At 33.7% G+C, this 23806-nt stretch overlaps 1 protein-coding gene across 5 annotated transcripts in view; it reads left to right on the top strand.

The window, feature by feature from the left end:
• LOC121672768 (diphthine--ammonia ligase-like) overlaps positions 1 to 23806 on the top strand; it is a 90867-nt gene that overhangs the window by 34522 nt on the left and 32539 nt on the right. For all 5 annotated transcript variants that reach the window (XM_042045591.1, XM_042045590.1, XM_042045588.1 and 2 more), the window contains exons 4-5: positions 9165 to 9238; positions 11348 to 11466. In XM_042045591.1, the coding sequence (XP_041901525.1) occupies positions 9165 to 9238; positions 11348 to 11466 (193 nt within the window). The remainder of the gene's footprint in view (positions 1 to 9164; positions 9239 to 11347; positions 11467 to 23806) is intronic.

Raw genomic sequence — 23806 nt, 5'->3', positions numbered from 1 at the left:
ATTTAACAGTAAATTCTTACATTATTTAGAATGTGTAAAAATAAGCATGACCTTACTGTCACATTGGCATATCTGAGAGTTAGTTTAGACAAATAAAAATAATTTTTTTTTTTTTGAAATTTCTTTACAAGAAAACATAAGGGAGAAAAAGAAGATTTGGTTCTAATGGACAAAATAGCTCATTTTCATTTAAGACATGTTTTTCTTCCATAGTTCTGACCCTTGTGCTGTTGTATGTGGTAAAAGACCTAAAAAAGGAAAAGTAGGTATCATATCATGCCTACAGTAGCTTTACTTTCTCAAAAAGGACTGTTTGCTCATAGAATTACTAGCAAGAATCAAGATACTTACATGCCTTAGTATTTGCCAGCATGTGTTCTGAACTACTTCATTTAATAACATTGCTTTGACAATACTCATATAGAAATAAATGAGACTAGGCAATTCTTGTATGACATTTTCCTAGAGTAGCTTCCCTTAGTGGGAGTCTGTTAATGACTTGAACGACCCAAACCATGGTTTGTACCTCAGGTACCCAGAGCAGTAGAGTCTGTTCATAGTTTTGTAGATGCTGCACTGGATCCTTGTTTTGTTGGTCTTCCTTGTGGAGGAGTACCGTGCCACTAGCATCTAGAAGTGGTTTGTATGGAGGCTATGTGGTCAAAGCAAGGGGAAAAGGCCTTGTGTCTATATTCAAGAATTTAGTTTATCAAAGCTGGCTTTTGGCTCTTACAGTTTGTTAAAGATACTATTTAAATAAAGAAACCCAAAAGTGAAATTTTGCCTATCTGAGGCCAGAGGATTATGCAAGTGAACTGAGTTTCATTATCTAAATCATGAAACTTCTCTTAACTAGAAGCATACAAATTAATATTTTTGACCTTTCTCTTGATTCGCTAAGTGGTTTGTCTTCAGCAAGACATTGATCTTGCACATAATAATATAGACCAGTACCTGCCCTCATAACACAAATACCTTTTTTTACTTTTTTTCATTCTGAAGAACTTCTATATGATCATGTATGTTGGTATGTTGAAAACCTAACTTTTAAATCTGATCACAGTGTTTGACTACTAATTCTAGATGAATATAACTGCTCTTAATCACCAGCACTTAAAATATCCAGTCTAGCATCAGAACAGAAACATTTATGGTTACTTGACTGTTTTGTAGTTGTTCACTGGCATCTTGTTATGGTGTAATGTCATTTATTTAATCTGGAGTTGACCGTTCATGTTAATTTTGGCTATTAAATTAAGTAATCCGTCTTTGTTGAGGTAATTTTGTAAATAAGATTTCCCGAAAGAAGTGTCTGCAGGCAAGTTTGCTCTGTAATTATTTGAATATTTAAGAGCTGGAAGTCCCAAAGGTGAAGCAGACATTTATTTGAAACCAATTCTCTGCACAAAATACAATTATAAAAAAAGTATATATTTTTTATTCAGCTGGAGACTTTTGCTTCATAGCTACAAGACTTCGTAGCCTATGTGGATGGAATGTAGGCCTCAGTTAACAGTTACTCAGTTAACAGGTATAAGGAAAACAAAAGCAGTTCTAGAGAAAACTCTTTAGGTTGCCTTTACAATAGTGGATCTCTGTTGATTTTTATTCTACATAGTATTCTATGTTTTTTGATAAATATGTGTAACTATATTAAATTTTACAAAATGCTTATTAGGTTTAGTATGAAATTTTTTAACTGGAAAAATGAATCTATCAATCTAAATTAAATAATTCAGAAAAAAAATCTTGTGAAATAGTATGGAATCTAAAATGATATAGTAATTTTATTGTAGTCTATGAAAATACTTAATATATAATATAAAACATTAATTCATTAATGAATGCTTTCTAATTTCTAAGACTAATTGTTCACTCTGTAAATGCAGCTACATGGAAAATCAGTATATCAGGAAAACTTGAATTTAGGGTGTGGTATATGACTATAGTGGAAGATTTTTCCTGGTTTTCCATTTCTCCCGTTTAGAATGTAATTCTAGCCTTTTGAACTGCAGTATTTCAATACACTTCTGTTTGATATTAGACTTGGAGTGTGATATTTCTGTCTCTTTTGCTCTCTTTCTTTTTTCCTTTGCTGTGGTGTGCGTATGCGCAAACAAACGTGTGCCTGCACCGTCTTCCTCAATGTTTGTCACATCCAGGTAGTAAGAGTACCATATACTAATTAAATGTGTTTCTTGTGAGATTGTAATCAGACCCTAAAGGTGCCACTACACTGAATTAATAGATTTTGTGTGTGTGTGTGTGCAGTGTTTCAGTAATTGCATTTGTAAAACTCTTGAAGTTAGGCCATCAGTTTTGCTTAAAGGTAGGTGGTAGGGTGTCTGTGTCCTATGAAGGGCATTTGTACAAATGTATCTAATTAGCTCTTAAAGTAGATTAGTTACATAGCATTATTGCCTTGTATAGATACCATTATTCAGTAATTTACTTCCAAAGAAAGTTGAAATAAGTCCGCTGTAGACTTCTGAAATTCACAGTGAGAGTGTTCACACAGGGCTTTATAAATCCACATTATACATTATATTCCCACCCGTTTTTGGAAATACTTTTTCCTGAGGAATGAAGGCATGAGATATATGTGTTTTGAGGTCCCTGTGTGGAAGACAGGAAAGTCCCAGATGATGTGTAGTGATCTGCAATCACTAAGATGATCTATGTGATTCGTAGCTGGTCTGCAGAGCCTTACCAAATAAGTGGGTTTTCAGTTTGACATAGAGTTATTATATCCTTATGTCTCAGGAATATTTCCATACTGTCTTTGATTACTTGCAGCTGCATCTGACAGACATATCAAAGCTTAGAAAAAATCACATACTCTGTTTGAAATCACTATAATCAGTGATCTTAGAATGCTTCACAAATTATAAGGCAAAACTCACATTTAAGAGTTTTCCACTCAAATAATTGTAGAAGCCTGAAAGTCCTGTTACTAGGGTATATATTGTCAGTCACACACTTGCAAATATGTTGTGCTTTAGAAGTTTTGCAACTGTATGGTAATCATTATTTAGACACAAATAACCTTAAACATTAGTTTAAGTATGGATAACAGTTTTCAGTTATTCATACAAGCTTTAAGAAGAATGTTAATTGGAAAGACAATTTCATGTAGAGACTGTATTTTATATCTTGGTCATAAAAAATGAACTCTTGTGGCAAAGCTGTGAAGCACATGTTAAAAATTATATCTAGTTTAACCATTCTTCAGCTATTTATAGTTCATTTTCTTACAAAGATCTGTTCTACACAGTACATTTTTAGGGATATTCTGCATTTTTCTGACTGGCAGCGCTCAAATTTTCTTGCAATGCATGTGAATAGGCATATACAGGCACAGGTCTAGTACTTCCTTTTCATTGTTATTATTTTGGCTGTTGTATGCAGTATTTCATTTAAGATAGACATTATTAAGGTGGTGAATAGTGCTGTGCAGTGAGATGCTTAGCAGTAACCTTTACTCATAATGTGATATTGTCTGTATGTCTTATTTTGTTCAGCTTTCTCTGGCACTGATGAAGCCTAAGGCTGCTGTTTCTTTGAGTTGCTGATAATTTTTTATCTGATTAACTGACACATTTAGTTGAAATCAGACACAGCCCTTAGGCTGGGCATGGATTTAATTTAAAAAGTATCAAAGGTTTGCACTGTGTGGTGTTTAATCATCATGTTTATCAGGCAAAGAAAAATTACCGGAAGGACCATAGGGAGAGGGTTATCTTAAGGAGCAGTAACTTGGGAAATTGATAATAACTCTGAGGTAATTTACAGCTAACTTTTACATTCATTAATATAACATTTCCCACTAATAGTTACAGTGCCTGTAATATACTAATTAAATTGAAAACATTAGCACTAATTTTCTTTTTGCTGAACTCTGAAAGGGTCGGGTAAAGACATTAAAATATGAAATGATAGAAAACCTCCCTACTGATACTACCACAATAAATTTTTTACTTACTAGTAGAATACTTCTACCAGTATTGTATGCTACAATGCATATGAAATAATTTCCTCAGATTACTGTTATTATCAATAATTGAAAAAAAATCAAAATTAAATTAACTGTGCTAGTATAAATTAATCTTACCTCTCTTTTTCTTTTCCTTCAGCTGTGAAGCTGTCTGTTAGAATTGCACATGGATATAACAGAGGCACCTTAAAAACAGCAGTGATGTTTTGGAACTTTCACAAAACTGTTATATTTTTTATACTATTTCCTGATAGGAGATGCAGCTAACAGTAGTCTATGATACACAAAGAGCAGCAATTTTGAATTTTGTTGTTCATTAAACTGTTGAAAATAATAAATAACTTTAAAACTAGGACGCCTTAAACATAAATTGTATGTTTTAATACAGTTACAGTTGCAAAGATCAATTAGCTGTTCTAACACAGTTGTTCATGAAGATTATTGTTCTTGTCCTGTGAACAGGAATAAATTTACTCTTATAACAAGACATACAATTATGGTATAATTTCACTTACTGTTAAAACATAGCTAATAATTATCTTAGGTACATTAAAAAAAAGCTGTTAAAAATGTGTTGTTTAGTTGGTTTTCAACAGTTTATTTTTCTACCTGCCTTTTGAAATGAGTATTTTTGGTAGCTCTAAAGGGAAAAAATAAGTTTTAAAATGTCATATGGAAAGTAAAACTTTGCTAGCATTTGTATACATTTGTGTTTAGCATCTGGTTTTATGTATACATTGCATATTTTGTGTTGTAGTACTTTGTGACAGAGTATATTGTACTGAGTATAAGCGCTTTCTGAATTACCCAAATATTCCAGAGAAGCAACTTAGTTTTATTTTAGAGTAGCTTATTGCACTGGAAACATATTAGTAAAGTTTAACATAGGTCAATAATCTCTTAAACTAACAGTACATGATGTTTTTTTAAAAAAATAATTTTAAAAATCCACTCAACCCAAGAAAAAAACACCCTTCCGTATGAACTTTCCTCTGATGTTTTTCTGTTATCTGTTACTTTTTGTATGATACAATATGTAACATCTTTCCTTCTGAATTGTCCCAAGTTCACTTCCTCAGCTTCTGAGTTCAGTGCGGATCCCTGATCTTTACCTGCAGATTTCAGCTTGGTTTACCGTTGCTGAGTGCAGTTTTGTGAACATGCTTTTAATTGTACCAAACCTGATCAGATTCCACATTAGAAGTGAAGGCACTATTGATTCTGGGATGGATTCTCTGCTAACCGTGATCAACTCTTAGTCAAACTAAATGCCATCTGTTTGCAAGGTGTCCAATAACTCTTTCAATACCTAAGAATAAGTCCAGTGAAGAAGTAGCTTTCAGTTAGTACTCTTTGCATGCTTCAAGTGCCGAGCTGAATATACTGTGGGGCAAGGCTTTATGTAAACTGTCCAGTTGAGGAGTTTATGAACGTTATTAGACCATATTTTTTTCTGTTCTGCCTCATACTCCATCCTTCTTCCTTTCAAGTCTTCTTATTTCTTGAATGTGTGCCATTCTAGCCTTAATTTGTTGAACTGGGCAAAATAAGGGGATTGAATTTATTCCATTTCATGGAATAGTTGTCCTATTTCAAAGCATGTATTAAGTATATTAGTGTTTCTCCTTGTGGAAGCTGTTGTCTGGACAGTGATGAAAGTTAGTATTTGCTCTTTACCATCAGAAGAACTGAATGAAGAGATGGTGATAAATAACTACCTGTGATAAGTTTTTAAACATGAATTATAACCACAACTGCAAAATGACATGATGTACTGCCATTTCAAAAAACAATTAAAACTTACGTATTATCAAAGGAAATAAACTAGAATAAGTGCAGACAATCATCTGTGTTACTATTTAAATCAGATTTAATGTAAGTTGTAATCAAGCAGCCAATAGTAGCCTTGTTTTTGCATTACTAACATCAAGATGTATTGCATACATGTGTACGTATTTATGTGTTTGTGTATTCATAAACATACACATCCAATGTGTTACAGATTTGTATAGTAATAAACACCCAAGCAACCTCAAAACAAAACCTATGAGTAATCTTCTTGATGCATAAGTTTCAAGTTTAGGCCATTGTTTCAATGGTCATTTAGAATAAGTTCTGTGACCTTCTGTCGCTTTTTAAATTCCATTACCATAGCATGATTTTGAAATTTACTAGGACTCATGACTAGAATTTTTTAAATCCCAAACAAGTAGGTCTGTGCAACAGTTCATTTTAGTATAGAAGTATTGTGTTTGTATAAGAACAGAATATTTAAGTCTCTACTTATATTTACTTTTAATTTGAGGGAGTTTTCTTAGCAAGTATCTTTGCTGATGCATATATTTTGTCAGAACTTGAAAAACAGAACGAATAAAAAATATGTTTATGGCTCTGTGAGCTTGTTAAAAATGTGTTGGGCAAGTCAGTTGTAATCTCCATGGTTGAACAGGAGATTCTGTAAATATGTCTATTTGGGAAATCAGATTTCACTGCATGTTTGTTTATTATGAGGATACCATCTTTTTCTTTGAAGTTTCTGATAGAGTTACTCTCTTAGATGTCTCATCCAACTATTTATTTCCCATTCTGAGAGAAATTAGAGTGTACATAGTGCATATATATATCATGAAATATAATGAAAACTATTGTAATTACAGATCTGCAATGCATTATAATAAATATTATGATGATATTGAACATCTTATTTGTTTTGATGAGGTAAGAGAAATATGTTATTAAACAGGTTGCTCAGAAAAGTTGTGGATGCCCTATCACTGGAAACGTTCAAGGCCAGGTTGTATGGGTCTTTAACTCAACTGTTCAGTGATTCTGTGATGAAAGAATGTGGAAAACTGTGTATGATATATGTATTTATGTAGCCATAGAGATTAATCTACTTGTGAGACAGCAGTTGTATACCCTTCTGTTTGCTTGTATCAGATACTTCAAAAACATTATTTACTGAACTTAGTTGATGGCATAGTTTGCCTCTGGTAACTTAGAACAGTGATGAATTAGTAACATAAACAAAAACATAGGTAATATTTTTGGACATGTTGGTCAATGTCTGCACATTGTGACAGAGGACATTTTGAAGGAATTGCTAGGGTTATTATTTTTACATAAAAATAAAAACAAACAGTATTTATCTGATATGTTTTCCAAGACTGTTACACAATTTTCTAACCTTTTTAAAAAAACTTTGAAGAATGCAACTTACGTGCAGTTTTAGCAGTACAAGTAGACTGCATATCAAAATAGCATGAAACAAAGGAGTATGGAAAAATCATTTTAGATATACTTGAAGATTTGAGAAGGCTTCATGAATTAGTTGATCAAATTTATTTAAAGAAAACTCTGCTTGCACAACTGTGTTAACTTTTTAAGAAATGTAATTGTATATGGGTGAGTTGAGTAAATTGAAGTATCTGTGATCTAAAGTATAAAGTATCTTTATCCTAAAAAGATCTTTGAAAAATTGCAGAGAAAGCTCAAAGGGAAGCAGAAATAATATTGTATGGATAATAGTAATAATAATAATGATAGTAATTATTTGATCCATCATTGGATAATGAATGAATGACACATAAAACTATTCTTTTTCAGTACTATTACATCTGGATATATGAGAAGCATCAACCTGAACACTGTTCGATTCGGCATTAAGCTTCATATTAATGGATATATCCATTAATGACATAGGGAAATACGTAACTTGAATAGATATATATTTTTAGATTACTATATGTAGGAATTTTGATAAATACAGTGACTCTTACATCTGAAGTGTAGATGGGTGTGAATAACTTAGGAATTTTGTTGGACAAATATGAAGTGAGAATTAATGTAAAGAATAAGATGACAGATTGAGGGAAGAATATCCCAGACAGGCATAAACCAGAACATTTTTCACTATATTATAATTTTGAATAAAACACCCTCTGCATAATTTTATTGATAAGAAACAGGAACTGAATTTTAAATTCAGCAGCACAGCAGGCAAAGACTGATTTGATTTTGAAATTCATAACAATGCTGTCATTTCACTTGGGCTATGATTCAGGTAAATGATTTACCTAGATTGCCAAGGATAACTGCTTATCCTTTGTTCCCCACCTTAGTTAGGCAGCTGATGTGCATGTTGCAGTCAGAATTGTTCCAACCTTTACTAGGCAAAAACTCCTGGTACACTCAACGATGCTTCACCATCCAGCTGATACAGTCAAGGGGCACTTCACTGCTCAGCTTGCTTAGTCAAGGCTTAGCTGGAGTTCCTAAGATCATAGAGTAGGCCAAAAGAGAAAGGCAGGGGCAGGATGCATCATCACAGGTATATAATAGAAAATTTTGTTTTAAAATCTTGCTGTAAACTTCACAGGATTGTGAACAGGCCCAGAAAGTAAGTCATGCTGTGTAGTTATGATCGACCTTGGTTAAAAGAGAAAAACAACTTTTACCGAAGTCAAGATAGAGAAAAGTTTAGAAAAAGAAAGTTCAGCATGTTGATTGGGACTCAAGCAACTTAAAAATGCAAGAGCTCACAAAATACTGGAACTATGTGCATTTTGAAATGTTACATTCTCAGTGGGTTTACAAGAAAAAATAAAGTGCTGTTTGTTGGCTTAGGTAATTTAAATGAAACAGAGAAAACGTGTCTTGGAAAACCTTTTTTTATAGAAGAATTTTTAAAAGGTGATGTTGAGTAGTTTTCTTTTCTGGTGTTAGGATAAAAAGAGTAATCTCACACTCTGTTGTGCTGCATACCATGGCAAATACTAACAATTCAGTTAATTGTATGTTGTATGTTGCTGATAATTATTTGTAGGTGGGATAGCTAACACCTCACTTATAGTGAAAAGCTGGAAGGAATTTTCAGGATGTCTGGAAAACTTCAGGATAATCTGTTACATCTGATACTTTTCAGTTATCTTGGTTATTTCTTCTCTAGAATGGTAGTTGCGTCAAGAAGACTGTGCTAGAGTAATAAGCATGTAGTAGGTCAGCTGAGCTGCTGTCTTCTGTGCAAGATCTGTACTCCAGCCTATTCTATTCTGTGTACTGGACACAGAAAAAAAAATATTCTTGGTTGATTCTGCAAGTACAGATACTGAATCTCTACAGCGTAAACCATTATATACTGCTGTCATTAATATTCCATGTCTTTTTTCAGGACAAAGAAGGAGTGGAGGGTGTATCTGTGGGAGCCATTCTTTCTGACTACCAGAGAATTCGAGTTGAAGATGTGTAAGAAAATATTAATCTTTTTCAGTACATACATTCTGGAAAATACTCATTTGTTTTCTAACTCAAATTTAAAGCAGAGACAGTTGCCTGATTTCTCGTGTTCTGTGATACCGAATGCATTCTGTTCATTAATATATGTATTTATTTTTTCTTTCCTTTTCTTTCCTGTTTTTCCCCCCTGAAACCATGTGTTCATTAGTAAAAATCTAGTAGAGACTATACCAGAGTTTTTGATTGCTCTTCAGATCTCTCTTCATCTGTTGAAAATACTCTGAGTTTTGGTATGAAAATAGTTGAGTAGGTTCAGTTCTTTGATTTCAACAGAAAGGTCACTCAGTTCCAATGACTGCAGTGTTGTGGTCAAGTCCCTCTATTTTTCACCAGAGTTTTAATATAGAGGAACATCCTGTGACTTGTTATCAGGAAATAAATACAAGAGAATCCTTACGTGCACGTCTTCCCGGAATTCCTTAAAATCTAACATTTGTTATTATTAATCAGGAGCTTCCATTTGTCATTTCTATTGTCTACAATCTAAAGTCTATATAGATTGTGATTCTTTTAAGAGTCTTAATTAACAAAGAGGATTATGTAATGGTAATTGTGTCTGTTATGTAGGCCAATATTTGATGTGAAACAGATTTTCACTATATATGTCTGATGAAATGCAAAACTACCTTGTGTTAAAAATTAATTATAGTTTCATGAGTTCATTAATTATTTGTTGATGATGAAAGCAAATATCTGGAACGTGTGTTGGGATGCCAACTCAGCTCATGTCAGCTCGTTACAGAGCACGTTTGCTTTCTTTACAGTTTACATAGATAAATTGCAGTCAGAAATAACTCCTTCCTTTTTCTTTTCCCTTATACTTAAACATTTAAATAATTGCCTCTCATGTTAGTAGGATAAAAAAAGATCACTTTTGTTGATGGTGAGTTTTACATCTTTACCACAGCTAAAGGATTGACAGGAAATCATAATATTTCAAGCAGACGTGATTATTTCCAAGGTTGTGCAGTGGTAAAATACTTCACGTTGATCTGTAGATTTAGCCCTTGCAATAAGGTTGTTTCATATGAACTGTCCCAGTTACTTGGATTCAGCTAATTTTTTAGCTGAAGTTAGGCACCTAAGTGAACTACTTTACATTCAGAGCTGCTAAATATTTCTATTAAAAAACCTGGTGCTCTGTTAAAACATTTGAAAGTAATAAGTAATAAGAAAACCAGTCAGATTATGTGAGTGCTAACTATGCATTTACATGTCAACATTAAACATACATTTAACTATAAAGTCTTGACAATCATAATAGTGGGTCTATCTAACGTGAAGGAATGCCCATATATGTGAGAAAGACCATGTATTAGAAAAAACATGGTAATTGACAAATAAATGTAAATCTTAAGTGCTCTGAAGTAGTCCCATAGTTAAATGTTTTAAGTTTTTCAGAGCTAGACCTTACACATTTAATCACAAACTGATGGATCTTGAAAATTTACAGAAGCGTTACCTATCAATAATGCAAATTAGTGATTCTCTAAATGTGATAAACAATCAAATGTTGTGTATCAAATGCTGTCTATACATGCTATGTATCAAATTATTAACTTTACAGTAACAAGTTGTTAATTTGTATCACAAGCTGTATATATTTTCTTGAATTATTCTTTTCCTTGGGTGTTGATCCAAATCACAGCAACAAATTCAGCATATTGTACTAGGACATATGCCACATTTATCACAGAGCAGTAACTCTGGCCTTAGCTGTGTTCACAAAAGTGGTGACTTCCTAAGGTACTAATTGCTTTGTGTCCCAAAAGGTTTAGGAACGTGTTTTATGGCTTTACTTGTGTTCTCGTGCAGATCCGTTTACTTCAGTGAGTTGCATCTTACTTAGATGAATTATAGTCAGAACAAGCGTATTTCTTTTTTTTTTTTAATATATATATTAGACTTAATGTTTATAATGAAAGATACGAATAGTAAAGTATTGTAATTGAAATTATGGAATAAAAATTATTTCAGGGTAGGAAAAGAATTTTACATGAATAATGTTGAGTAAAAGCATAATACTTTGCTTTATCCGATTTATTGTTTGTTTTTAAGGTGCAGAAGGCTTAATCTTCAGCCTTTAGCTTACCTCTGGCATTGGAACCAGGAAATACTGCTTAAAGAAATGATATCATCTAACATTCAAGCCATAATCATAAAAGTGGCAGCTTTTGGTATGTATTCAGATTCTGAGCAATATTGTCTACTGAAATTTCCTGTGGCCAAATCGACAACATAACAGAGGAACACAGAATTTTTGTTCTATGTTTTAGGATATGAAATGTTAATATCAAGAAAATTATGAAAAATGGCTCAATAACAGTCCGGATGTCTGAATGATTAATTTAACAGGATGCAATTCATTCTTAAAGGAGATGTGGAAAAGCTGGAAATTAATTCTTCCTTACATTAAATTCCCCTCATAATTTTTTTGTTCTGGTTTGTTTTTGATTTGCAGTAAAGATGCATGCATAATTCAGTAGTTCACAGTATTGTCATTTATAGATGATGCAGGCTAGTGACAATATTATAAAGCAACCATGAAAGTTTTAATAGAAATACATCAAGTTAATATCAAACAACATATAACTATGAGGCCAAAGTATTTTGTGTAACAGCAGTCTTGGAGTTGGTAAATCGTAAGAGCGAACAAATAATCCATCATTGCCTCTAAATTGTTTTTGGTATTTTAAATGTAGTTCTTTAGCATACCAGAAAATCAGTCTTTTCATTGTCAGCTATATAGAATCAAGTTTTATAGTGAAGCAAATCAACATAAAAGTTAACCTATCTGTTTATTGCTTGAATGTAAGGATAAGGTCAAATGAAGTTTTATAAGAAGGCTTATGGAATTATGTGCTCTAAAAGCCTAAGGAACACATGAGAAACGTGCTACTAATACAATATATTCATTTCAGGCCTCTATGCAGTTTTCTGTTTCAGAGTAGCAAATGAGTTTTTTAAGCATAAAATGTGACCAAAGGACCTTTTCTTTTGTGGTTGACTATAAATTTGTGGTCCTCTGTAGCAAAGAATGGTTTGTATCATACAAGTGGCATCAATGATTAAAGATCTATGTTTGGAAGATAGTGTTGCATAATCTTTCATTAGAAGTTTGATGGCTGGTTTACCTGGGCAACTTTCCCATCAAATACCTAATCTCTCTTTCTTTTAAAGAATGCTTTATAACAAAGTAATTTCTCCATCATTATTAACCAAGAATTGAATTATAATCCCTTTAGACTGGATGGATTCCATTAATTTTTTAAAATTAATTATTTTTTTAAATTTTATTTATTTATTACTCTTTTTCTGGTATAGTTTCTAACTAGTTTTTACATTGTCACTATGATGGTCTCACTCTATCATTCTGTAGGATCTGCTAGGGCTGAGAGAAGGATTAGAATGATTAGAAATACCACATACCCTCATTCATTTACAGGTAACAAGCAATGTAATTTAGTAGTGTTTTCCTGAATTTCTGGAGGTCAGTTACAAGTACATAGGAATGGAATGCCATGTTTTCTACTACAAAACATTTGGTTTTAAATTGGAAAAAAAAAGAAATATACCATTTTTAAATAATAGTTTTCAGGCCATGTAAAGTACATTTATATATTTATGTTGTATTTCCATGAAATAGAATGCTTTCGTTGCTTATACTGGCATGAAGAAAAAAATAAAGTCCACAAAGCATATGTAACATGTTTTTTCACATCAGACTTATTTTTTTACAGAAAATATATGATTCAAATAATAGATAAAACTGTTTCCCAAATAGACATCATTGATGACCTGCCATGCCTGAAGCAAGATAAGTTTGTCTTTTGTATTCTACAGTCTTAAAAAAACTTAAAATGTACTAGTTAGTGCACAAAGAGTGCTTTGTGGGCTATTCATTGGAAGAGCGAATACCATAAATACTTGTAGATAGCAATTAGATAGAAAATCACTCCAAGTTATTTTTCCTTTTTATTTTTTTGGCTACAGGTAAAAGAAAGATCTTATCAGAGTCAATTTCTCACCTGCCTTAGGCAGACATAATTAGATGTAAGCAAATTTAATGGAGCTTTTGTGCTCTGGGGCCATTCTGTAATGCTTTAATAATTGCATGCCTTATTAAAGTGGATTTAAGGTATGAAGGCTGTTCAACATATCAAGTGGCAAAGAAGATAAGATACAGTTTAACTTTTTGCCTTTTAGATTAATAATCAAAGCTAAACTGCAATGAAAATATTTAAAATAACAGATTTAAGAGTCTGAGGGGGTAATGCATTAGGTGATACATTGTACAGTTGTTAATGCAAGAAGCAAATCTGTAACCTGAGCTTGACATTCATCAGCACTGGCATACTTGTACACCCGACTTGTCCTGTTTTCCATTAACTCAGTGCCAGTATTGACAAGGTAAAAGCCTGTCATTTTATGTGGAAAGCACATAATTATGCAAGTAAATGAGCATTAGTTTAGTACATTTCCCTGAATCCACCATTACAAATTAATACCATAAACTTTGCCAGAGGCAAGAGTTTTCTATCTCAGAGTAGTGTAGTTTTCCAGATGGGATGCCAATTGCTCTCACTTATATGCAAAAAAAGTATTGTTAGCAACCTTTTTCACATGCCTTCTGTTGATCTATAAGTAGATCAGCTTTCTTTCCTTTAGAGTGTATTTCAGAGGCTGTAATGATGAGAGAAAAACATTCCATGATCTAGCAGCAAACCTGAGCACTATATATGTATGTATAAAACCCACTTTTGAATATTACCTTTAGTGCCATTTTCTTGCTGCTAAAGATACCTGTATGATACATCATACTTTTGTCTTTGAAATATACTTTGAATATTTCCACTATTTAGTAAAATACAGAAATTCAGAATGAGGTTACTCAGTAATAGCTAAAATTGAAGCTGTTGTTGATTGTTTTTAACATGTTTATGCCTGAAATTCCAGTAATATCCATTGCTCATGTGACACATTGTAATATGGCACTGTGTAATAGAACAATTGTGTAATATAAAACAGTAAGAAGATGCATTTTTTTACCTCCTTCCTCTTTGGCTGTGTTTTACAGATTACCTAATACTAATTAACTTGCAGAGTATGCATAACAGATTCAACTTTAAATCTTGGTAATTTTGTATGTTGGTCTTAACTGTGCCTCATTCTAAAGTGAATTGCTTCTACAAGGTGTAATACACATGTGGAAGTGAGGGAAGGAGGAGGGTTACATTTGGAAGGTATCTTTGAGTTCTTTAGTAAAACTTGATGTTCAAATTTATTTACTTTTAGTTTACTTATATAGTTAACTATACCTAAATCTTGGTAAGTATTAACACTAAAACTTAAGCACTGCTATACTTTTTAAGCTATGAAAATCTTTATTTCTCATATATATGAGAATATACTTGAAGTTGATTTTATGTCATACAGTCAAGTTTGTCCTCAATGTTTCTAGATTTCTTGGAAGTTTCAAAAGTAACATTTATATTGAGTAAGTTTTCTAAGTGCACACTTGTTACCTTGAGAATGGGGGGTTGTGTGGAATAGCTTCGTCAATGTTTCAGTCAAAGTCAGAATATAAGCTCAAATTCCTATCTTTTAGGGTATTAATATGCATTATTTACCATGTCCTATCTGTCAGGAAATCCTAAGTTCCTTCACTAAAATGAGCTGTCTGTAGTAAGTATATTTAACTTGAGCCTCCTTCAGTGTGAGAAGATATTGATGCTTTCTTCACATGGTCCTAGAAAGTTGGTATACTCCTGCTATTCACGGAATCCACTATCCTGATAGTTTACGGATGTGTATGCTCTTGTATAGGAGTTTTTAATTGAAAAAGAGAGAGTATTACTTCCTAGTATAATGATCTATTATTTAAACCCAGCCACCTCGGTGTCTATGTTACTCTTTATTTGTATGCCTCTAGTGTACAGAAGTGCAATCCTGACTGACTGAAATTGATAGCCATACTCCCATTAATTTTCACAGAGGTAAGATTTACTTTTAAAGAACTACATTAAAGAAGACCTGGCACCACACAGTTCCTGAGGGTGTAATTTAGTGTACAGATAAACTGATCTAATAGTAAGGTGCTGCCAAAAGGTCGACCTTTCCATCCCACTTCTATCTGACTCGTCCAAACCACAAGTCTCTGCTTGTTTCTGCCCCTGTAAAGGCTCCAGTGTTTTTGTGGCTGCATAGAGGTGATCCAGCAGGATCTGCTTTTTTGTCAGTGCAGGGAACTTGCTCTTTAGAAACCACAGCTGCATGGAGGACAAAACTCTCTCTTTCAATAGAAAGCTTACTACTAATTTGGGTTGGCTGCAATGTCAGATCATATCCTGAAGTAAAATTGGTGGTTGTGAGTTTTGTCTGAGCACATCATCTGTGTAATGGAGAGGAACAGTGTTCTTTGAAAATGTGTCTCTAGTTTTTAGTACAGAGCAATTTTAAAGTAATTTTGAGGAAATTGAAGGAACTTGTTATACCATCACAGGGGAAGATACTTGCTTCCTCTAAATATTATTTTAAAATTCTCAGACCATTCACAAGCATAACAGAAGGAATTGAGTAACATTTTGTTAAGAAATCAATATTAGATCGCAGTTGCTCTCTTACGTATTGTATAGTAAGGATTGTTACTTGCTTATTGCTTAGTAAACTAAACATTGACATTATTCTTATCTAGTTCAGTTTATTTACAGGTGATCATTCCACTGCTTTCTTCCTTGGGCAGCTACCAGACACTGGAGCTGTAGGAGAATCTATTACATTCTTCACATTTGCTCCTGATAACATTCTGTTTTATTAATATGAAAAACACTGATTTACTAAAGTATGGATAAGGATCTAGTATCGATATCCAACTGAGATGGGCAAAAACTCTCTAACAGTTTAAAGTTAGAAAAGTGTATGTTTATTGGCGCCAGACAGCTGCGTGGAATAGTTTCCGAATACGCAGTGTCAAAGTATAGATGGTTTCAGAGTCTATTTATCCACAAAAGTTATGAATATCTGAAATACAAATACATATTTATAACAATGACCCCTCCTATTCTCCGCTTAATGTCATTAAGCATGCATAGTATAGTTTTTAAATTGAGTCAGTGGTCATTATTAATTGAGGAGTGGTCTTAGGGATAAAGGAATAATGGTCTTCCTCACTTTAAACTTTCCACCTTTCTGGGTTTTGACAATACAAATGGCCTCTTGGGGAACATCCAGTTTCTTCCTTATGACTTCTGAATAGTATCTAGATGGGAAAAATTAGCAATTGTTTAAATTTCTTTAGATGTATTTATCAATGTTTTCTGGTTCTCATTATAAACACAGCTACACAAATATAGAAAGACAATTAATTATCTGCAACTTAAAAGCTTATTTCTAACTTAATTCTTATTAACTCTTAATTAATCTGAGCTGGACTTACTTCCTCTAACTAATTCTAACAAAACTAATCTTTAACTAAAATCTTAGAATCTTAATGTTTCTTTTAAAGTCTGTGTTTCAACACTTAGAATCATAGAACTATTAAGGTTGGAAAAGAGCTCCAAGATCATCAAGTCCCACCTTCAACTGAATATGATTATGCCCACTAAATTGTTGTAGGGCTAGGTTTAGTTTTGCAAGCTGCAGCTTTCCCCGGGAGCTCAGCAGAGCTGCTTAGGGCAGTGCGACCATTTCGCCCTCCTGTAGTCCATTTTGGATGGCTCCACAGTTTTGCTCCATCTAGCTATCAGCTCTACAACACAGTGACGGTGAAGGAGGCAAGAAGGGTCTCCCCATGAGGGTTTCAGTGGACTTTTAATAGTTACATCTTGTCCCAACGACCCCCAGAGGCAGAGAGGCCTCATAATCCCGGTTTTCTCAGATTGCAGGGGTGGTACATGGGCAGAGTTGGGGTACAGGAACCAATAGGGAGGACCCGAGGGAGTGGCCAGGGCTAAGGGCAGGGGAATGTGGCAGGGGGAACAATGTGAAAGGCATTTAATAAATGAGTCAGTGGGAAATACAGCACCACACTAAATCATATCGCAAAGTGCCACATCTACACATTTTTTAAACACTTGTTTTTGGAACGCTTACTCTGTTTATCATAATTGAAGTAAAAGATAAAATGACTGATAATATTTTTCAAGTCCTGTCAAATTTTAATGCTTGTCTATTCCGTTAGGGATAATGTATTCTAAAACTAGCCTTAATTATCCCTGCGCAGTGTTAAAGTATTATCTTGTGTACACGTGTGACCACTTTTAATTCATTTTAGTTTTAATGTTTTTCAAATTATAAATTTGATAAATTACTTATGATGTACTTTGGGAAAGATGTTCTTACTAGTCTTTTCCCCCTTCTAAATCTTCTTTCCTAGCTAGCATATGGTGTCGTCACTGAATTTTCAAACAAATCTTCCATAACTTAGTTGTCCCTTTAGAGTTTAAGTGCATTTGACACTTTTGCCCTAGGCTTGTTCCATGATATGTTTGTCTACTATCTCATTTATCTCGGTAATTCCTGTTATTTATGATTTAAAAAAAAATATACCACACCTGTTTGTTCACCAGACATTGTATGAAAAGACTTGGGAACACTTATGAAAACAGAGGAGCTATTTTATCTCAAGCCTTTTTTTTCCTGATGGAAAAGATTCACATGGGAAAATATCAACACAGATAAATAGAAATTGTATGTAAGACTGGAAATAAAAAAAAAAATTAGCTTGGGATTTGAGATGTGATGCAAAAGAGATGAGTAAGAGAAAAGAAAACTAGGAATGGACTTCAAGTAAATAAAAAGTTTGATTCATAGTTGAAAGTTTAGAGAAATAAGATGAGAAAATACTCTTTGCATTTGGAATGTTATTTGCCTTGATGCATGTATATGATTGACAGATACTTTGTTACCAGTGCAAGATGAGGTTTTGGAAAGAGATTTTAGCACATATATAATGTATAAAGAAATGTTTGAAAATAAAGTGTGCTACAGAAAAAGAAGAAATGAGAATTTCCACAAGTCCATTTAGAAACAAGTTAGAGAGAAATATGATTCCCTCTTTGCTAACCCTTGAGCCTATACATTGGAAAATGGGAAGGATATTGTTATCATAATAGATAACAGGAGTTAGAAGGAAGAGTAAGGGAATGTGCCTGAAAACAGAAAAGTAATTGAAAGTTGACATTTTCGAGTGCTTCTTAAGGAGATGTCACAGACAAAGTAGGAGAGAGATGGCTTAAAAGTGGAAAGATCACTTTGTAGTTTGGGGAGATCCCATCACCTAAAGGAAAATTTAAATGGAAGCAGCAGGCTAAGAGCACACTATTAGGCATTTAAAGCGAAACAGGAAAAGTATGGCTTATAGTGAAAAAGAAGAATAGTCAGAGAACTTGGAGCTGAAAAATAGTGGAAGAAAAAGAACTTAGTAAGAGATATCAAAAGCAGAAATAATCTTAACAAAATGAAAATCAAGAGGTACAAATGGTATATTTTTAATACTAGAATATTACTTGCTGCTCTTTAATGTTTGATACAATTTAAGTTCTAGATGCCCATTGACTTTACAGACTTATGTGCTGAAACAGGACATAAACCTTTAAAGGCATATCTGTGTAGTTAAAACCATAGATGTTTGCTTTTCAGGTCACTCTGAGTTGAAGTTTTGAAGGACTTCTTGTCCTTTATTTCTGCTCTGGCCTTTTACTCTTTTGCAGGTGATCTATTGATCTTCCCTGTCAGAAGCCTCTGCTGATTCATTTGGGGATTGTGGCTTTTTGAAGGTTTATAACTTCTCTGTGTGGGGATGGATTTAATAAAAATGACACAGATTTTACTACTTGCATCATGCCTCTTTCTCTTCCACTGAATGAAATTTCAATTATTTTCTACAAGGCTTACTAGAATTAGAACTGTTCAAAGTATGAAATACCTGAATTCTCTAACAGGGACAAAGTAGCACATATTTTTTTATTCACACACATTTTTATTTATGTGGTGCTAAATTGGTTTAACAATTTGAATTAAATAGATTAATAAGCAAACAATGCTCTTATGAAATTCTAATAAAAAAATTATGTCAGGAAAGTCGTACATATGTGCCTGTATGAGCTGAAACTTTAATAACTTTTGATTTAAGTTTTTTAAGTCCATTAAAAGTCTTGAGAAGAAGTTGACTCCGGCATTGCTTTAAATGAGATGAGCCATTTGCTGTCTAGAGTCTTACATTTGATTAAAAGTAGTCTAATGCTGCTGTTCAGCAATTCTGCCACAATCTTTTTCATACTACAAACATTTTAGAGAAGAAATTTCTGAAATTCAACAAGGGCAAATGCAGGGTCCTGTACCTGGGGAGGAATAACTCAGTGGACCGACCAATACAGGCTGGCAGCTGAGCTGGTAGAGAACAGCTCTGTGGAGGAGGACCTGGGGGTCCTGGTAGACAACAAACTGTCCATGAGCCAGCAGTGTGCGCTGGTGGGCAAGAAGGTCAATGGTTGTCCTGGGCTGCATTGTGAAGAGCATGACCAGCAGGTCAAGGGAGGTGATCCTGTCCTTCTACTCAGCCCTGGTGAGGCCATTTCTGGAGTGCTGTGTCCAGTTCTGGGCTCCTCAGTACAAGAGAGACAGGGAGCTCCTGAAGAGGTTCAGTGGAGGGTGACAAAGATGCTTAAGGGTGTGGAGCATCTCTCTTACAAGGAAAGGATGAGGGAGCTGGGCCTGTTCAGCCTCAAGAAGAGACTGAGATGACTAAGTCATCTCAGTGTATAAGTGTCTGAAGTGGGGGTGCAAAGAGGGTGGATCCAGGCTCTTCTCAGTGGTACCGAGCAACAGGACAAGAGACAGTGGGAAGAAACTGAGTCACAGAAAGTTCCACATGAATATGAGGAAGAACTTCTTTACTGTGAAGGTGACCGAGCACTGGAACAGGTTGTCCAGAGAGGTTGTGAAGTCTCCCTCACTGGAGATATTCAAGAACTGTCTGGATCAAACCTGTGTCGTGTGCTCTAAGATGACCCTGCTAGAGAAGGGAGGTTGGATCAGATGACCCACTGTGGTCCCTTCTAACCTGAGTCATTCTGTGATTCTGTTATTTTGTAAAAGAATCTGATTGAAAATATTGCCTTGTTATGTGATGAAAGTACAAAATTTCTTCAAAGATTTATTGAGGTTTCTGTTCTTGAAATGACACAGCTAAATTGCTTTGAATCCTAGATTTAACTAGAACACAAACATCTTTGATGTTAAAAAAAAAAACAAAACCACATATAACACTGTTTCTATAAAAAGTTTTGGATCTTTTTACCTCTTAGAATTCTAAAATTTCAGGACTTCAGACTAACCTAGTTTAGAACATACTTAAGGAATGTTCAAGATGGAGGATGAACTGAGATCCTAATTAAATGGCACTGGAAACATATGCTAGAACCACTTTGGGATTAATGTCTTATAACTTTATTGCTTAGCTTGAAGAGAGTTACTATAGCTACAGGTTCCATCCATGTACAATTCCTACACTGGATAAATTATCACATAGAAAAAAAAAGCAAGGAAAAAAAGAGAAATAGATACATAATCAAGTCACATGAATTTTCCTCTTTTATACAATAAATTAGAAGTATATTCATCTCAGATCTTTTAGAGGTGCAGTAATACCCAGTATTTATTGCACTTGTCGTTACTTTTATACAAAAATTCAGCAGTTTTTGTAATTTTTTTTTCCTTTGGAAAAGGAAATGCAGGGTCTCCATCCAGTTCACCATTGTTCACACAGTCTTTCATGTGTGAAAGTTTTGAGGAAGTTAAGAATGAACCTGTCAAGTTATGCTAGCAGACAAAATGTTCACTTCTCAGCTCTTCGTAGAAATGAAAGCTAAATATGACAACAGGAATAATTTACCTCAAGGCAATTTAAGGTATAGATTTACAATTCAAGAATATCTGTGTGGCATGTGCATTCCTAGTTGGTGAAGGTTATGAGACATTCCTGCACCCCTACAGAGTAAGCCTGTGTTATCAGCTAATACTGTTGCGTATGTGCTTTTTCTGTGTTATTAGAAGGATTCTCCTGTATTCTGCACTGTGTAAAGAATGATCCTCCTTCTGAAAATCAGTGATTTCGTATTGTTTACTTAGAAAAAAAAAAAAGACACATTTAAAACAGAGGAATTTACCTTCAAAAATAATCCTGTTTTCTCTGCTCCAGTTCTAGCAGTGGTTGCTTTTTCCTTTATACTCTTTTTCTTTTTATATGTATTTCTTTACCTTATGGGTCCTATCATCTTATTGTTATCCCCGTTTTCTTTATGATAAAGAGAATGAGATGAAAGAGATTAGTTTTGGTTCCAGAAAATCAAAGTATTTAATTGCCTCTTTTCGTATTCAAAATTCTAAATAATTCTACTCTTGGCGAGCAGCTGATTAGGATCTTTCCAGAAACTTTATTGTGCATTATACAGCTCTACACCATCAGAAGTTAAGTCTTAGTCCCTGACATTCATAATGATGACAGTTATTCATCTTCTCAACATTACTTGTCAGGAAGTCAGGAAACAAAAGGGAACTTCATGTTGCTGTAACTTTAAAATAGGTTCTATTTTTTTTCTCGAAAAGCCTATCCTAATTCTATGGATATGATATTTCAAGAAGAATATGATAATAGCAGTTTTGGAGATTTGTTTTTAACCTTACTTTGTGGAAGAAGTCTGTGAGTGAGAAGATTAACTTTTTGAATTGTAAGGTTGATTAGTCAGGGAAGGATAGAGATTTTTCCCCTACATTATCGACAGATAATGGTTAACTCATACATTATTGATGTGTGTGTGTGGTAGTGATTCTTTTACAATATGTTCATATGTTATGGGTTAGAGTTTGGTTCAATGTAGCTTTCAGAAGACCTTTATGTACCACCATTTCTTAAAACCTGTAATTATGATTTATTTTTACTTATTTGAAATTTTATTAAGAAGTGAAGATAGATTTTTTTATTTTAAAATACTTTCTTAAAAATACAGACAATGTAAAAATTCTGAACATGTATAAAACGTTCTTGTTAGTCAGATAAGGCTTTAAAATGTGGATTTTATTAGCTGAATGCAATGCCATGAAAATGTAACTTGGATTTCTATTGGTCTTGATAAATGCAAGTAATATCAGGTAGTTGCCCCTCAAGTGAGGGCCTCATGTTACACTAATACATATGTACAAAGTGAGCCATTTAAAATATTGTTCCTTTGCATAAGTCAACAGTAGTGAAATACCTTTTAGTAATGTTATTTTTTTCACCATACAGCAAAGCCATGAGTTTCTGCCCCAATCTTTTGACATTGCTACAGTTCTCTACAACACTTGTGGCTGTGCATAAGAGCATTCTGCAACCATTGTTTAAATTTGCAGGAAGGAGTTCTGCTCCTGTCAGTGGATTTATCAGGAATTGCAGATGGAGTAGCAATTACTTTGAAGTGATTATACCATTTGTGCTATCACTTACTGATTTTACAGTAAAACTAGACTACAGTAAAACAATTTTTTTTACTGAGCACTGTTAAAAACAGCATTATCAAATTTTTTGAGATGTTTCTGTCATCATGTACTGGTCTACCTCAAAGAAATAAAGCCCCACGTGCTCTCTTGGCAGCACATAATAACTTGATGGATGTAATTCAGTTGGGGAGTTAAAAATGCATCGAAAATAATGGGCCATAACATTCTAGGGTTAACATTTATTCATAGATGATGCAATTAAATAAAACAGGCATTAACTTCAAGGTCAGTCAGTGAAGTAATAAAAGTGAATATTTTAATTGAATTCTAATTGCTTCCCATTGATACATGCAAGTTAAATAAAATAGATGTCAGTGCTGCAAATTATAGTTCCCTTCCTAATTAATTTTTAAATTCTACATAGAGTCATCCAGGTCATGGACCTTGTTGTTGGTTTATGTATCCATTCAGCTTTCTTCACACCTAGTTCCATTGAAGAAAAATTTGGAGGATGTGGTACCAAGAATTTACAATACATTGTTCGTTTTACTCTAAGCCATTTTAAGAATCTGAATCAATGAAGAAAAATGTACCAAATAGAAGTATAGATTTAAAATAACTGTTTTGTAAGTATGGTTCCAAATACTTTATTATACTAATTGTAGCAATAGACATACAGCTTCATCTATGCATGTTGTAGAGATTTGAGATGTGGATTACTGATCCTGCAAATTGCAAGTGATATTGGTTCTTGATGCCTTTACCAGACAGTCTCTATTCACTCACAATACAAACCTATTGGAAACTAAAAGAAATAATATTTTTCAAGAGAAATACAAGCTGTCCAAAACCAGAATTCTGCAGAGAAACAGAAAGCATACATTGCACTTTCCCAGATTTTCATGTAGGTGTGGGATATTACTAAAGAGTATACATAGACAATTTATTTGTATTTCATAAACTATTTGTATCATACTTTCTTTTAAATTATTGGTTTGCATTCATTACAGGACAGAAGATATATCCATATTATCAAAGAGA

The sequence above is a fragment of the Corvus kubaryi genome, unplaced genomic scaffold (assembly GCF_017639235.1).
Source record: "Corvus kubaryi isolate FWS band 111438036 unplaced genomic scaffold, C.kubaryi_AGA036_p1.0 64948, whole genome shotgun sequence".
Classification (NCBI taxonomy): domain Eukaryota; kingdom Metazoa; phylum Chordata; class Aves; order Passeriformes; family Corvidae; genus Corvus; species Corvus kubaryi.
The sequence above is the reverse complement of the archived record's forward strand: the minus strand, read 5'-3'. Positions and strand labels throughout refer to the sequence as shown.